The sequence below is a fragment of the Eschrichtius robustus genome, chromosome 2 (assembly GCF_028021215.1).
Source record: "Eschrichtius robustus isolate mEscRob2 chromosome 2, mEscRob2.pri, whole genome shotgun sequence".
NCBI lineage: Eukaryota > Metazoa > Chordata > Mammalia > Artiodactyla > Eschrichtiidae > Eschrichtius > Eschrichtius robustus.
This window is the reverse complement of record NC_090825.1, coordinates 88,812,912-88,830,463: the sequence shown is the minus strand read 5'-3', so window position 1 is coordinate 88,830,463 and position 17,552 is coordinate 88,812,912. Positions and strand designations below refer to the sequence as shown.

The 17,552-nt window shown below is 34.8% G+C and overlaps 1 protein-coding gene across 8 annotated transcripts in view; it reads right to left on the bottom strand.

Moving 5' to 3' along the window:
- Positions 1 to 17,552, bottom strand: part of FER (FER tyrosine kinase) — a 462,076-nt gene that overhangs the window by 223,213 nt on the left and 221,311 nt on the right. For all 8 annotated transcript variants that reach the window (XM_068535703.1, XM_068535705.1, XM_068535706.1 and 5 more), the window contains one exon: positions 2,810 to 3,013. In XM_068535703.1, coding sequence (XP_068391804.1) covers positions 2,810 to 3,013 — 204 coding nt within the window. The remainder of the gene's footprint in view (positions 1 to 2,809; positions 3,014 to 17,552) is intronic.

The window sequence follows — 17,552 nt, the reverse complement described above, 5'->3', positions numbered from 1 at the left end:
ATTACACTGAGATTCAGATACTTAGCTATGCTTAATATATCTGGCTTTATGAAATTAATGTAATTAGTGTCCAATAAAAAGTACAGTTTTCCTTGCTTGAACTAGCTAAAACAACAGATATTCTCTGCTAGAGTAGTAAAAAATGTAAAAATCTAAAGTATCTGCATCCATCTTGATAAGTCATAATGTTCACAGCATGCAGAGTTTCACACCATGTTAAAAAAATAACTGTGATATGCATACAAAAATAAAGCTTCAAAATAACTGCCAAACTAGACTCTAGTTGACAGAGATAATGTTGCTAAAAATAACGTTATTTGTGATCAATGAATACCTCAAACTTAAATATATAAATTCTAAAACAATACTTTCATTACTATTTAAATTTCACAAATAAATCTCAATAGGAACCAAAAAGAAAATTTTTAACTTTTCCAATTACACTTATATTTCGTATAAAGTACATTTGTATGTTTTTCTAAATAAAGTGTTCAAACAATGGTAAAAATGCCTAATGATCTGCATAGCACTTCACACATTACAAAGAATATATTCACTGTTTGACTCTCACAATCAGTATATCAGCTATTACCCCCAATTACTTCCCAAACCAGAGCTTGTAAAGTACAGATCTGGGCCTGAAACTCAAGTTTTCATTGATTACTATTTGACTTTTTTTCCACAGAATCCTATATTTCTTTATGTCTTCCTCACTTAGGACACCTGACCCCACATTTATGTACAGCTTTTATAATCTACTAATGGATTATAAATTCATTGATTGGAATATAATAGGCAATCATTAAATATCTGGTAATGACTTCCCCCATTTATAAACCCCTTCCAGACAACAGGTGTATGAGGAAGGAAATGGGATAATTTTAGATCAAGCAAGATTCACCTGCACAAGAAGAAAAAGAATTAAAATTTCCCCAAACAGTCGATTTCACCTTAAAACTCTTATTTTTTAACTGATTGAAGAACTCAACATTATACAATGAGGGCAAATTAAATAAAATTAGGCAGTGGAAAACCTGAGGCATTTACAGAAATACAAGTACTCTCTTCTTTAAGAGAGATCTTTGCAAAATTTCAATGACAGAGGAAGCTGAATAAAATCTTTAAATGTGAACTTGTAACAATATCTTATTTTTAGAATATATTATGCTGTTCACTTTAGTTACTTAAAACAAAATGGCAATATTAAAGACAAGTGATAATTTGCAAGTGGACCCTTTCCATTTTGTTTCTAAAAATACTAAGTTAAATTCCTACAGTTACATTTTAAACTACAAGAGGTAATAAGGGAAATATTTCAGTCTTATTTAATGTATGACATATTTCAAAGAGTAACTTTTAGAGCTTAGAAAATAGAAGGAAACATTCATATAAGTTGTAGTTTATAGTTTGTCTACCATCTTTCCTTCTACAATTCTCATACAATTTTATAAATATTGCCAACATGGTCACTGGGTGTAATAAGGAAGGTTATCTACATCCATAATTTAAAGGCACATACAAATTTAAAGAAAGTAAGGGATGACATATTATTAGAAACAGTAGGTTGGATGTATAAGAGTAGGCAAATATAATTATCAAGTTGAGGTCTGAATACTATGCAAAATTAACAAGTAGTATGAAAATTATAATATATACTTTAATATACTTATTTTAACCCATCTGAACAGCATTTATTTTCATTTAAATATAATCCCTAGATGTGATTATACTAAATGCAACTTTTAAATGGTTACTTTTATGGTATGTGAATTTCACCTCAGAATTATATCTGTATAGTATATAGATAATATAATATGCAATATATATTATCACTAGATGAACTTATATATATGTGAACTATATATGAACTTGAACATATATGTTCCTAAAACCCTCTGAAGTTCATCTAATGATAATGGTCCAATCTTCTTGTACGGTACTTAGCATCACTCTAGTGCCTGGACATAAACTGAAATCCTACAGACAGTCAGCTTGAAAATGCATGCCATTTGATATGATGGGGTAAAAAATGACAAATACAGGCATCAATTCCTTCCTATGCCAAAAATATTAAAAATTTCTCAGTGGGTAAAGTTAAACAAAATTTTGAGATCACTCTTCATCTGTTGAGTGCTTAATAAAGAATGTAACAAATAAGTTTACAATACTTAAGCTTCAATAAATAAATCACTATTAGAACAAGCAATATGCCCAGATCATTTTAAAAATTTTTCTTCGATTTCTATTTATTGTTCATTAATGCCAACAAATAATAGCTTATACATAAGTGGAAAAAAACCCTTAATCCTCAAAGAATCATAAAAACAATTCAACTATCACTGTCCCATTCATTAAGGTATTTCATTATTACTATTTAATAAAATATTTCTTAAAAATCTCTCATGGTAACATTTTTGAGCAATTTCAAGGGCTGGTTTCAAGAGCATAAAATTCATAATTAAGTTTCTCTAAAAAAAAATTATGATAATCACATTATTTCTTTTTATTTTTAATACAAAGGATCTTTAATGTTCAAAGTTAACTTAAAACATTAAATATTTATGCATTTAAATTTAATGTAAATTGTAACAACTATTCTTAACTTTATATTTTAAAATATGTATTTCCTTAAAAATGTTAACATTTTAGTGAATTTGAGAGCACTCTACTTACGGAATTCAGAAAAAAGAAAAATTAAGTGCTAAAGTTAGTGTTACAGGCATTTACCACAAATTATTCATCATTTATTACAATTATACCTCAATTAACTATATCAAAATATACATATAAAACTAAATTGGAAACGTACATCAACAAATTGTATGATAAAGTGTCTCCTTTGTCCATCAGAAAATACAGAAAGGACATATTCACCAGGTTTCCCATGACTCTCTCGCACCAAGAAGTCTCCTTGTTGTTTTAACAGATCTTGCGCTTCTATTCTGGGAATTGCACCATGGTACCAATCCTGTTCTGCCAGAGGCTTCTCAATTATGGGGATCGTATCACAGAACTTGAGCAAATATTGAAAAAAAACTAAATTAGAGAAAATAGCAATTTTTTTCTGGTAAAGCTAACAGCAATTATAAATACTCTTACCTATGTTCTTCCCTTTAATTAACCAATTAAAAGTTATATGATGAATCTGAAATTTTCATAATTTTTAAAGAAAATACGTCCTAGAGCACTGGTGCTGAAGCTTAGTACAAATACATATCCTTAAATACTTGAAGGTTATTTGTTTTTTCTATCTATCATACATAGGTACACAAAACATCAACATTTAGAGTTGGCACTTATAGTCTTATTTACCATGTCATAAAATAAATCCATATATTTAAAATTTTTCAATCAGAGAATTATGATGAAAAGAGAGTATGATCAGAGAAATTTATCATAAAATAACTTCATTTTAAAAGTTGAGTTGTATCTTTTTATGGAATTAACTCTTAATCACATGGGCTGTGGACTGTCCCCATCATGAGTCCCAGGAGTGCTAAGTCGTCATTTGATGGTGCTCTGTTGCTGTGCCTTCTCATTCTTATCCTTATTCCCCTGACTTCCTTAACCATTACCTCTGCCACATGGCTGGTCCTGATCCTGTACAGCAATGGCAGACAAAGCCTTAGGTGAAATAGCTTCATTGAAACCACCAATGTTCAATTACAAACATATGGCAAAAACAAGGGAGGAATATAAGTCATGAGCACAGCAGGAAAGCAAATTATCTGTTATTTTAGGAGGCCAAGTGCTAATAACAAATAGAGATAACTAAGAGCTGGTTATGTTTCGTTGAAATGTTTCTAATTAATAATAGATGAAATCACACATTTTCTGGTTGCAAGTAAAAAGTTTTTTGTTTGCTTATATTTATTACCCACAGAAACTAAATTGCCCCAGGCAATAAGAGTACTTTGTGGGTAAGGCATAATCATATGCACTAACCCTTAAGGTTCTCAAAATATAATATGCACAATGCCTCATGAGAAAGTAATTCATAAATCGGAAAAATCAGAATTAACAATAAATGAAAGACAAATATTCACACATCAATCAGGTTTTTCAGGTTGATATTATGAACTCTACATAGGGATAAAATACAGTACCTTTCTGGTAAATGAGAACTAGTTTTGAAGAGAGCCTGCATTGTTTTGTATCACACGAAGAGGCTTAAAACTTACTGGTCAAAGTTCCATTTTATATTATCCAAAACCCATCCGACTGATTTAAAAAAAGAACGTTGAGAAGTCCCAATCAGACTTTTTCAGAGTCCACAGTTTGATTTCTACTTCTACCACTATGATATTCTTTAATTCTTTAATTGCATACATGATGTGACTATACATGGAAATCGTTTATAAGCTAAATAAGCCTTTTTCTTTTAGTACTAATTATGATAAACACTATATTTCAAAGAAATTTTAAATTGTGCTCCCAAAAATGGGTTTAAGAATTTGGTTTAAAAATGGGTTTAAATTATATAAAGAACTAGCCACAACTATGAGATTAAAAAAGTATTATTTTTAAAAACAAATGCATAACCCACACAAAATTAACTTTTTGTGTATACTGATACTAATAGTTTATAATTCTTAAAGTAGGTGGTCAAAATGATTAAATATTTCTTCTCCAAAATTTTGTCACAGTGCATTTCAATACAGAAAATACTAAAATTTTTACTGTTATACGAATATTTCCAAGTCTCACCAATGGCAAAGTGTTTCATTGCTTTTTTCCAGAGGAAAAAAAAAATCAATAAAATAAGAAATTCAATGTCACCTCTTGGCAAAAAACTTTTTTATTATTATCTCTCAAAAAAGGTCTACATAATAGAAAAGCATCACAAACAAGAATATCATATGCTTGATTTCTTGTCCTATTCAACCTATCCTCCCAAATTTTGATTTATTTAGAATTGTGAGAATGAAGAGCCTGGAGAATTCGTTAAGTCAGAAGGGCATTTGAAATACAAAAGGTGAGCTAACACTGAGAAATTCATTTAAGGATTTGAAGGTGAGGAATACATCTGGGGAAAAAAAACCATCTATGTTTGTTTCTTTGTTTAAAAAAGAGGAGTAAATAGGAAGAAACTTATATTGCTATTTCATAGGGATTACACGTCAGTCCTCTGGGTTTATTAGTTTCTTTTGGGTAGGAAGGGAAACTTATAGAAATCTTCTGTTTCCGGCTCCTAGACAATACTGTAACGAAATGTAGGCTGAACTCACTATGAGTGTGTGTGTGTGTGTGTGTGTACATGTGTGACAGGCATACACAGGGAAAGGTTGTACTTATACCCTGCCTGGTTCTATCAGGTCTTTCAGGGACTTCCCTGGAAACATTGGAAGGAACGTTTTAATTAATATGATTTCAATTAAATTCCAATACAATTTTGCAAACTTGACAGTGATAGAATGCAGGATGTACCAGCAACAAAATCCCAGCATCCCAAAAGCCTTCATAATTACATCAAAAATGAAATGAAGCTTTTTACTTCAAATATCACAGCTTTCTAAGCCTAAGTGGGGAAAGATTTTTCCTTGTCATTAAGTTATCTAAAATTTTTGCCAAAGATATGGGGAAGGGGAAGTCTCCTTTTTAAAATGTATAGTAATCCAATACAGTTAACAAGTTATACTTAATAAGACAAGCTTTTCTGATTGACTAGGCTAGCTGTTTAGTTAGTTATTTTCCCTGGGCCTTATTCATAAAGAATATTCCAGCAAAAACATACTGAGCTTAGTGAAATAAAAAGATTGGTTTAAATGAAGATGCAATGAGGAGTCGGCACAAGAAAATGAAAATATTTTTTTCTTGACTTAAGAATAAGAGGCTATTTTTTTTTCTTAGCCTAGTTCAGGCTAATTCCCAAGAATTCAATGAAGATTTGTGTGCTTTTATCTCAAACATTTGAGCACAAGATGAGATCCTTTTTGAGAGGCAGAGACAAAAGTGTTTAAAAACAAAAATCAAAGTCTGGATCTTACTCAAATTAAGTACCCAAATAAGAAACCATTAAAAAAAAAAAAACACTAAAATATAACAGCATGGAAAATATACAAGTAAACCTCTCAATGAGCTTCAACAAGCTAAATAAAACTTCAACACTAACATAAAAGTTTTTATGAATTTTAATAACCATAAAAGTGAATTTAATTCTTTAATATCTTATATAAATTTAGTTATTAATTTAATAATCTTAGTAATGAATTATTTCAGATCTAGTATAATAATATACTATGGTGACTACAAGTAACTCACAGGATTTTAAACATTTCTCAAAAATTCCATAATGACCCCTTTAATTTTAAAGCTATGTATCACTGGGAAATTTTACGGGGAGATTAAGAATCAAATGTCATATAAGCAGAAGTAAGAGAAGCACCAAACACTTGCAAAGGGTGGGAAATATTGGCCTATTGAAAAGGAATCTGCCTGATGGTACTAAAAGCTACTTTCACTGAAAGGGCAATGTAACTATAGGTAGAAAAAATGTATTTTATACCAATTAGAGTTTGATAGTTGAACAAATGCATAACATAAAATGAAAACATGAATAATAATGCTCTTCCTGCCACTTTTTTTCAAATTTCTAACCAGTTATGTTTTGAATGCATTGAAAGAGTTAATTATTAAAATAATGAAAAACAAAGACTATTTGGGATATTTGATCTTCATGATTGTTTGCCTTCAGGCTAGACAAACAGGATGTAAAACAATGGTTCCATCATTAACAGGCACTAAGGCCTATCTGCAAATTGACGAATTCTATTTTTTTTTAGCAATAAAGTAGAACTGATCATTGTTTTCATACACTGATAGCTTAGTTATTTTTATTATAAATATACTTTACCTAATGTTCACTTTCCACTATGAAACTAGCAACAAAATTCTTATGTGCAAATTTCTTAATTAAAATTTTTTGTACTTTTTGAAAATTTGAGTTTGTTCAGTCTTTAGCTAATAATATAACTATGGTCTATCATAATGACTAGGCAGAATTATATGCTGAACAAATTCACATTCTTATACAATTTTCCCCAAAACTTTATTTAAAAAGATACACACCTAGGCCAAACTCAAATATTACCTTACTTCCACTGCTTTCTATTTCCCTGATTGCCTATTTTTTTTAAATAACATCTTTATTGGAGTAGAATTGCTTTACAATGGTGTGTTAGTTTCTGCTTTATAACAAAGTGAATCAGCTATACATATACATATATCCCCATATCTCCTCGCTCTTGCGAATCCCTCACACCCTCCCTATCCCACCCCTCTAGGTGGTCACAAAGCACAGAGCTGATCTCCCTGTGCTATGCGGCTGCTCCCCACTAGCTATCTATTTTACATTTGGTAGTATATATAAGTCCATGACAGTCGCTCACTTTGTCCCAGCTTACCCTTCCCCCTCCCCAGTCCTCAAGGCCATTCTTTACGTCTGCATCTTTATTCCTGTCCTCCCCCTAGGTTCTTCAGAACCATTTTTTTCTTTTAGAAAAAGATATATGTGTTAACATACGGTATTTGTTTTTCTCTTTCTGACTTACTTCACTCTGTATGACAGACTCTAGGTCCATCCACCTCACTACAAATAACTCAATTTCGTTTCTTTTTATGGCTGAGTAATATTCCATTGTATATATGTGCCACATCTTCTTTATCCATTCATCCGCTGATGGACACTTAGAATGCTTCCATGTCCTGGCTATAGTAAATAGAGCTGCAATGAACATTGTGGTACATGACTCTTTTTGAATTATGGTTTTCTCAGGGTATATGCCCAGTAATGGGATTGCTGGGTCAGATGGTAGTTCTATTTTTAGTATTTTAAGGAACCTCCATACTGTTCTGCATAGTGGCTGTATCAATTTACATTCCCACCAACAGTGCAAGAGGGTTCCCTTTTCTCCACACCCTTTCCAGCATTTATTGTTTGTACATTTTTTGATGATGGCCATTCTGACTGGTGTGAGGTGATACCTCATTGTAGTTTTGATTTGCATTTCTCTAATGATTAAAGATATTGAGCATTTTTTCATGTGTTTGTTGGCCATCTGTATATCTTCTTTGGAGAAATGTCTATTTAGGTCTCCTGCCCATTTTTGGATTGGGTTGTTTGTTTTTTTGATATTGAACTGCATGAGCTGCTTGTAAATTTTGGAGATTAATCCTTGGTCTGTTGCTTCGTTTGCAAATATTTTCTGCCATTCTAAGGGTTGTCTTTTTCATCTTGTTTATGGTTTCCTTTGCTGTGCAAAACCTTTTAAGTTTCATTAGGTCTCATTTGTTTATTTTTGGTTTTATTTCCATTTCTCTAGGAGGTGGGTCAAATAGGATCTTGCTGTGATTTATGTCATAGAGTGTTCTGCCTACGTTTTCCTCTAAGAGTTTGATAGTGTCTGGCCTTACATTTAGGTCTTTAATCCATTTTGAGTTTATTTTTGTGTATGGTGTCAGGGAGTGTTCTAATTTCATTCTTTTACATGTAGCTAGCTGTCCAGTTTTCCCAGCACCATTTATTGAAGAGGCTGTCTTTTCTCCATTGTATATTCTTGCTGCCTTTATCAAAGATAAGGTGACCATAATGGGTTTATCTCTGGGCTTACTGTCCTGTTCCATTGATCTATATTTCTGTTTTTGTGTCAGTACCATACTGTCTTGATTACTGTAGCTTTGTAATATAGTCTGAAGTCAGGGAGCCTGATTCCTCCAGCTCCATTTTTCTTTCTCAAGATTTCTTTGGCTATTCAGAGTCTTTTGTGTTTCCATACAAATAGGGCAATTTTTTGTTCTAGTTCTGTGAAAAATGCCATTGGTACTTTGATAGGGATTGCATTGAATCTGCAGATTGCTTTGGGTAGTATAGTCATTTTCACAATGTTGATTCTTCCAATCCAAGAACATGGTATATCTCTCCATCTGTTTGTATCATCTTTAATTTCTTTCATCTGTGTCTAACAGTTTTCTGCATACAGGTCTTTTGTCTCCTTAGGTAGGTTTATTCCCAGGTATTTTATTCTTTTTGTTGCAGTGGTAAATGGGGATGTTTCCTTAATTTCTCTTTCAGATTTTTCATCCTTAGTGTATAGGAATGCAAGAGATTTCTGTGCATTAATTTGGTATCCTGCTACTTTACCATATTCACTGATTAGCTCTAGTAGTTTTCTGGTTGCATCTTTAGGATTCTCTATGTATAGTATCATGTCATCAGCAAACAGTGATAGCTTTACTTCTTCTTTTCTGATTTGGATTCCTTTTATTTCTTTTTCCTCTCTGATTGCTGTGGCTAAAACGTCCAAAACTATGTTGAATAATATCGGTGAGATTGGGCAACCTTGTCTTGTTCCTGATATTAGTGGCAATGGTTTCAGTTTTTCACCATTGAGAACGATGTTGGCTGTTGGGTTTGCCATATATGGCCTTTATTATGTTGAAGTAAGTTCCCTCTATGCCTACTTTCTGGAGGGTTTTTATCATAAATGGCTGTTGAATTTTGTCGAAAGCTTTCTCTGCATCTATTGAGATGATCATATGGTTTTTCTCCTTCAATTTGTTAATATGGTGTATCACATTGATTGATTTGCGTATATTGAAGACTCCTTGCATTCCTGGGATAAACCCCACTTGATCATGGTGTATGATCCTTTTACTGTGCTGTTGGATTCTGTTTGCTAGTATTTTGTTGAGGATTTTTGCATCTATGTTCATCAGTGATATTGGCCTGTAATTTTCTTTGTTTGTGACACCTTTGCCTGGTTTTGGTATCAGGGTGATGGTGACCTCATAGAATGAGTTTGGGAGTGTTCCTCCCTCTGCTATATGTTGGAAGAGTTTGAGAAGGATAGGTCTTAGCTCTTCTCTAAATATTTGATAGAATTTGCCTGTGAAGCCATCTGGTCCTGGGCTTTTGTTTATTAGAAGATTTTTAAGCACAGTCTCAATTTCAGTGCTTGTGATCGGTCTGTTCATATTTTCTATTTCTTCCTGGTTCTGTCTCGGAAGGCTGTGTTTTTCTAAAAATGTGTCCATTTCTTCCAGGTTGTACATTTTATTGGCATATACTTGCTTGTAGTAATCTCTCATGATCCTTTGTATTTTTGCAGTGTCAGTTGTTACTTCTTCGTTTTCATTTCTAATTCTACTGATTTGAGTCTTCTCCCTTTTTTTCTTCATGAGTCTGGCTAATGGTTTATCAATTTTGTTTATCTTCTCAAACGACCAGCTTTTAGTTTTATTGACTTTGCTATTGTTTCCTTCATTTCCTGTTCATTTATTTCTGATCTGATCTTTATGATTTCCTTCCTTCTGCTAACTTTGGGGTTTTTTTGTTCTTCTTTCTCTAATTGCTTTAGGTGTAAGGTTAGGTTGTTTATTTGAGATGTTTCATGTTTCTTGTTTCTTGAGGTAGGACTGTATTGCTATTAACTTCCCTCTTAGAACTGCTTTTGCTGTATCCCATAGGTTTTGGGTCGTCATGTTTTCATTGTCAATTGTTTTTGGGAATTTTTTCATTTCCTCTTTGATTTCTTCAGTGATCTCTTGGTTATTAAGTAGTATATTGTTTAGCCTCCATGTGTTTGTATTTTTTACAGATTTTTTTCCTGTAATCAATATCTAGTCTCATAGCGTTGTGGCCAGAAAAGATACTTGATATGATTTCAATTTTCTCAAATTTACCAAGGCTTGATTTGTGACCCAAGATATGCTCTATCCTGGAGAAAGTTCCATGAGCACTTGAGAAGAAAGTGTATTCTGTTGTTTTTGGATGGAATGTCCTATAAATATCAATTAAGATCATCTTGTTTAATGTGTCATTTAAAGCTTGTATTTCCTCATTTATTTTCATTTTAGATGATCTGTCCATTGGTGAAAGTGGGGTGTTTAAGTCCTCTACTATGATTGTGTTACTGTTGACTTCCCCTTTTATGGCTGTTAGCATTTGCCTTATGTATTGAGGCGCTCCTATGTTGGCTGCATAAATATTTACAATTGTTATATCTTCTTCTTGGATCGATCCCTTGATCATTATGTAGTGTACTTCTTTGTCTCTTGTAATAGTCTTTATTTTAAAATCTATTTTGTCTGATATGAGAATCGCTACTCCAGCTTTCTTTTGATTTCCATTTGCATGGAATATCTTCTTCCAGCCCCTCACTTTCAGTCTGTATGTGTCCCTAGGTCTGAAGTGGATCTCCTGTAGACAGCATATATACAGGTCTTGTTTTTGTATCCATTCAGCCAGTCTATGCCTTTTGGTTGGAGCATTTAATCCATTTACATTTAAAGTAATTATTGATATGTATGTTCCTATTACTATTTTCTTAATTGTTTTGGGTTTGTTTTTGTAGGCCTTTTCCTTCTCTTGTGTTTCCTGCCTAGAGAAGTTCCTTTAGCATTTGTTGTAAAGCTGGTTTGGTGGTGCTGAATTCTCTTAGCTTTTGCTTGTCTGTAAAGGTTTTAATTTCTCTGTCGAATCTGAATGAGATCCTTGCTGGGTAGGGTAATCTCGTTTGTAGGTTCTTCCCTTTCATCACTTTAAATATGTCCTGCCACTCCCTTCTGGCTTGCAGAGTTTCTGCTGAAAGATCAGCTGTTAACCTTATGGGGATTCCCTTGTATGTTATTTGTTGCTTTTCCCTTGCTGCTTTTAAACTTTTTTCTTTGTATTTAATTTTTGATAGTTTGATTAATATGTGTCTTGGCATGTTTCTACTTGGATTTATCCTGTATGGGACTCTCTGTGCTTCCTGGACTTGATTAACTATTTCCTTTCCCATATCAGGGAAGTTTTCAACTATAATCTCTTCAAATATTTTTTCAGTCCCTTTCTTTTTCTCTTCTTTTTCTGGGACCCCTATAATTCAAATGTTGTTGTGTTAAATGTTGTCCCAGAGGTCTCTGAGACTGTCCTCAATTCTTTTCATTCTTTTCTCTTTATTCTGCTCTGCAGTAGTTATTTCCACTATTTTATCTTCCAGGTCACTTAACCGTTCTTCTACCTCAGTTATTCTGCTATTGATCCCTTCTAGAGAATTTTTAATTTCATTTATTGTGTTGTTCATCATTGTTTGCTCTTTAGTTCTTATAGGTCCTTGTTGAACGTTTCTTGTATTTTCTCCATTCTATTTCCAAGATTCTGGATCATCTTTACTGTCATTACTCTGAATTCTTTTTCAGGTGGACTGCCTATTTCCTCTTCATTTGTTTGGTTTGGTGGGTTTTTACCTTCCTCCTTCATCTGTTGTGTGTTTCTCTGTCTTCTCATTTTGCTTAACTTACTGTGTTTGGGGTCTCCTTTTTGCAGGCTGTAGGTTCGTAGTTCCTGTTCTTTTTGCTGTCGGCCCCCAGTAGCTAAGGTTGGTTCAGTGGGTTGTGTAGGCTTCCTGGTGGAGGGGACTAGTGCCTGTGTTCTGGTGGATGAGGCTGGATCTTGTCTTTCTGGTGGGCAGGTCCGCATCCGGTGGTGTATTTTTGGGGTGTCTGTGACCTTACTATGATTTTAAGCAGCCTTTCTGCTAATGGGTGGGGTTGTGCTCCTGTCTTGCTAGTTGTTTGGTATAGGGTGTCCAGCACTGTAGCCTGCTGGTCATTGAGTGGAGCTGGGTCTTAGCGTTGAGATGGAGATCTCTGGCAGAGCTTTTGCCGTTTGAAATTATGTGGAGCCAGGAGGTCTCTAGTGGACCAATGTCCTGAACTCGGCTCGCCCACCTCAGAGGCACAGGCCTGACACCTGGCCAGAGCACCAAGATCCTGTCAGCCACACGGCTCAGAAGAAAAGGGAGAAAAAAAGAAAGGAAGAAAGAATAAAATAAAATCTAGTTATTAAAATAAAAAATATTAAAAATAAAAAAATTTAAAAGTAATTCAAAAAAGGAGAAAAACAAAAAACGGACAGACAGAACCCTAGGACAAATGGTAAAAGCAAAGCTATAGAGACAACATCACACACAGAAGCGTACACATACACACTCACAAAAAGAGAAAAAGGAAAAAAATATATATATCGTTGCTCCCAAAGTTCACCGCCTCAAATTTGGGATGATTCGTTGTCTATTCAGGTATTCCACAGATGCAGGGTTCATCAAGTTGATTGTGGAGATTTATTCCACTGCTCCTGAGGCTGCTGGGAGAGATTCCCCTTTCTCTTCTTTGTTCGCACAGCTCCTGGGGTTCAGCTTTGGATTTGGCCTCGCCTCTGCGTGTAGGTCGCCTAAGGGCGTCTGTTTTTCGCTCAGACAGGACGGGGTTAAAGGAGCAGCTGATTCGGGGGCTCTGGCTCACTCAGGCCGGGGGGAGGGAGGGGTACAGCGTGCGGGGCGAGCCTGCGGTGGCAGAGGCTGGCGTGATGTTGCACCAGTCTGAGGCACGCCACGCGTTCTCCTGGGGAAGTTGTCCCTGGATCATGAGACCCTGGCAGTGGCGTGCTGCACAACCTCCCAAGAGGGGAGGTGTGGATAGTAACCTGTGCTCGCACAGGCTTCTTGGTGGCTGCAGCAGCAGCCTTAGTGTCTCATGCCCGTCTCTGGGGTCCACGCTGATAACCGCGGCTTGCGCCTGTCTCCGGAGCTCGTTTATGCTGTGCTCTGAATCCCCTTTCCTGGAGCACCCAGAAACAATGGTCTCTTGCCTCTTAGGCAGTTCCAGACTATTTCCTGGACTCCCTCCCGGCTAGCTGTGGCGCACTAGCCCCCTTCAGGCTGTGTTCACGCAGCCACCCCCCGTCATCTCCCTGGGATCTGACCTCTGAAGCCCGAGCCTCAGCTCTCAGTCCCTGCCCGCTCCGGCAGGTGAGCAGACAAGCCTCTCAGGCTGGTGAGTGGTGGTCGGCTCGGATCCTCTGTGCGGGAATCTCTCCACTTCGCCCTCCGCACCCCTGTTGCTGCACTCTCCTCCGTGGCTCCGAAGCTTCCCCCCTCTGACACCTGCAGTCTCCGCCCGCGAAGGGGCTTCCTAGTGTGTGGAAACCTTTCCTCCTTCACAGCTCCCTCCCACTGGTGCAGGTCCCGTCCCTATTCTTTTGTCTTTGTTTCTTCTTTTTTCTTTTGCCCTACCCAGGTATGTAGGGTGTTTCTTGCCTTTTGGGACATCTGAGGTCTTCTGCCAGCATTCAGTAGGTGTTCTGTAGGAGTTGTTCCACACGTAGATGTATTTCTGATGTATTTGTGGGGAGGAAGGTGATCTCCACGTCTTACTCTTCCGCCATCTTGAAGGTCTCCCCCCGCTCCCGATTGCCTTTTTATGCACCTTCTTGGATCTCTAACAAGAGACCCTATCTCTAGCAAAATATATTTTCTTAAAAGTCATTCATTTTTGGTCTCACACTTCTGCTTCCTCCACTACCTTCTGATTTCCCCTCACTTTACTCTTTTTTTCGCCTGCTTCTTTAGTTCCCTTACTCATCTTCTCTTTATTCGTAATTATTCTTTTTTCTTCTTTATCATTTTTATCCATTTACTTTTTCCAATTGTGCTTGTGACTCTCATTTATTCTCCCTCATCCCATCATGTCACTGCAATTTCTTCTACAGCTTTATTTTTTCAGTATCAAATATCCTTACCTTAAGTTAATGCAATATTACATATAAAATGTGCCACAGTATCAACAGTAACATTTTAGTCCATTAACTGTAGTCAGTGACAATGTTATACTACACATCTCAACTAAAACTATTGCCAGATCATTCTAATGAGTCAGTATGAAATCGTAGCTCAGTAAATTTAAACATTTATCATCAAGTTGGGATTGTTTATATAGAATATAGCATCGTTCTGACATGATCTGGGTTGTTTTAAGCATTTGAGCAAACACATAAAAGATGAGATTTACTCTCTATATAATGAAATTATAGAAAATAAATCCTGATAAGCTCTTCTTGAAAATTATGTATGATAATACTAGTGATTCAAAACTTGCAACTCTGAGAATAATATTTAGTTTTCCTAAACATGGCTAACTATATTGGAGAATTCAATGTATTTATGTCAGTGATATGATGTAAGAAATTTAATTTTTATTTTCCCTTGTTTCTCATTTTTCTCCATCTGAGTGTCTGGGCTAAATAAATAAATAAATAAATACTAAGACCTTCAGAATAAAGGAAGACAACCAAGGTTTAAAATACATAATATTTAAGCTGAACTTAATAACACGCCTTGTCAGAGGAAGTACAAGGTTGTTCTGCTAGACACGAAGGAAAACACTAAAAAATATAAGCAGTTTATTATGTTATGAATGAAAATAACTATATTGCCCTATGCCAATGGTGGAAGCCAAGCGTTACAATACCAGCTTGATAACTGATATACAACTTAAACACAGCTAAATGATAGTTTGCTAATTTTCTAAATAGAAGTAAATAAGCAAATCTTATTTACTACATTATTATATATAATGGATGCACATCTTTATTTTTCAGTATTTTTATTTTCTAAATTCAAATGTAAAGTAATTCAAAAATTAAAATAATCTATATGTCAACAGAATCCAGAAAAATATTAATTTTAAAGAGACAGAAGAATAATTTAATAATTCTTCTGACATCTAAAGAACAATTATCTGGACCAAAATGTGCTTTATTCTGGTTTTAAAGAACATTTTTCAAAGAGTGCTATTGTTATAAGGGTGTTCTGTACTCCACAGATCAGTGAACAACTAGCACTCACAAGGGGCTGTAAGATGGAACAAACTGTTGCTCAGCCACTTATAACAAAAATTCTGCAGTAAAGCAATGGCTCTGGAGAAAGGGCAGTATTCTTGACATGACTAGAACAGATCTCATCAAATATATTGTGGTTTGAAAGATTTTCAATGGAAATGGACCCTCATGATTGCCAGTAGGCTTTCAGATTATACAATGAATCCTGTCTAACACCTCTGTCCTTGACTTCAGAAACAGTCTAGGAGAAACAGTCCTCAATGCAAATTTATAACCTCCTGAGGCATGGAAAGATGCTGGATGTGGAGCAGACCTCAGTACCTGGCGGTACCATGGATAGGTTATTTAACTCTTTTAGTACAGTGGAAAAAAAAAGAAAACATGCTTGGGGCTGATCATAACAGTAAATATTAAACATCTACCATCAGATACTGTATTCGGTTAAAGCCAAATTCATCTAAAGCTAATTATCTAACATTCTTCCTTCTAGCAACACTGTTGATCAAAGTGTTCCATTAGACTGTCTTCACAGATAGCTCTACATTTTAGTCACACTGTAAAAAATGGTAAAACAAGTAGCTATGACAAGTTCAATGAGAATATTATCATGATTAATTCATTTCCCTATGTATAATGCAATTAACTGTTTTATTTTATCTAAAATTATGCTCTATAGTTCCAATTTTTATATGTTTATTTGAGTAAAGAAACAGTGATTTCATAGTTGCTGCTTTTTTAAGATTTTAAATTAAACATGCTTCCACACAGAAAAAAAATGAATTTGGATGTCTACCTCACACCATACACAGCTATTAACTTGTAATGGATCAAAGACCTACATGTAAAAGCTAAAACTATAAAACTGTAGAAGGAAACACAGGTGAAAATTGGCATGACCTTGCATTAGTCAATGGTTTTTTAGATACAACACCAAAAGCATGTGAAATGAAAGAAAATTAGATAAATTGGACTTTGTCAAAATTTAAAACTTTTGTGTGTCAAAGAACATTACCAAGAAAGTGAAAAGACAATTCACAAAATGAGAAAAATTTTTTTCAAATTATATATTTGATAAGGGGCTTGTATCCTGAATATATAAAGAACTCATAACTCAACAATGAAAAAAACCCACCAATTAAAACGTGTGCAAAGGATATGAATAGTCACATCTCTGAAGAACATACGCAAGTGACCAATAATCACATTAAAAGATGCTCAACATCATTAGTCATCAGGAAAATGCAAATAAAACTACAATGAGATACCACTTCATATTTACTAGGATGCCTACAATTTTTAAAAAAGGAAAAAATAACAAGTGTTGAGACTGTAGAGAAATTGGAAGACTCATGCATTATATACATTGCTGGTGGGAATGCAAAATGTTGCAACCACTGTGGAAAACAGTTTGGCAGTTCCTCAAAAACTTAAACGTAGAATTACCACACGACCCAGCAATTCCTTGGTATATAACTGAAAGAACTGAAAACATACATTCACTTAAAAACTTGCATGTGAATGTTCATTGCAGCATTATTCATAATAGCCAAAGGTGGAACAACCCAAATGTCCATCAGCTGATGAATGGATAAACAATATATGATAAATCCATACAAGGGAACATTATTCAGTCATAAAAAGGAATGAAGTACTGATACATGCTACAACGTGGATGAACCTTGAAAACATTACACTAAGTTGAAACTAGACAAAAAAGGTCACATATTGTGTGACTCTTTTTATGTGAAATGTCCAGAATAGGCAAATCCATAGGGATCAAAAATAGATGAGTGATTACCAGAAAATTGAAAAGGGGGGAATTAAGACTAATTGCTAACAGAAATGCAGCTGCTTATTGCGGAGATTGAAAGGTTCAGGAATTCTATAGTGGTGA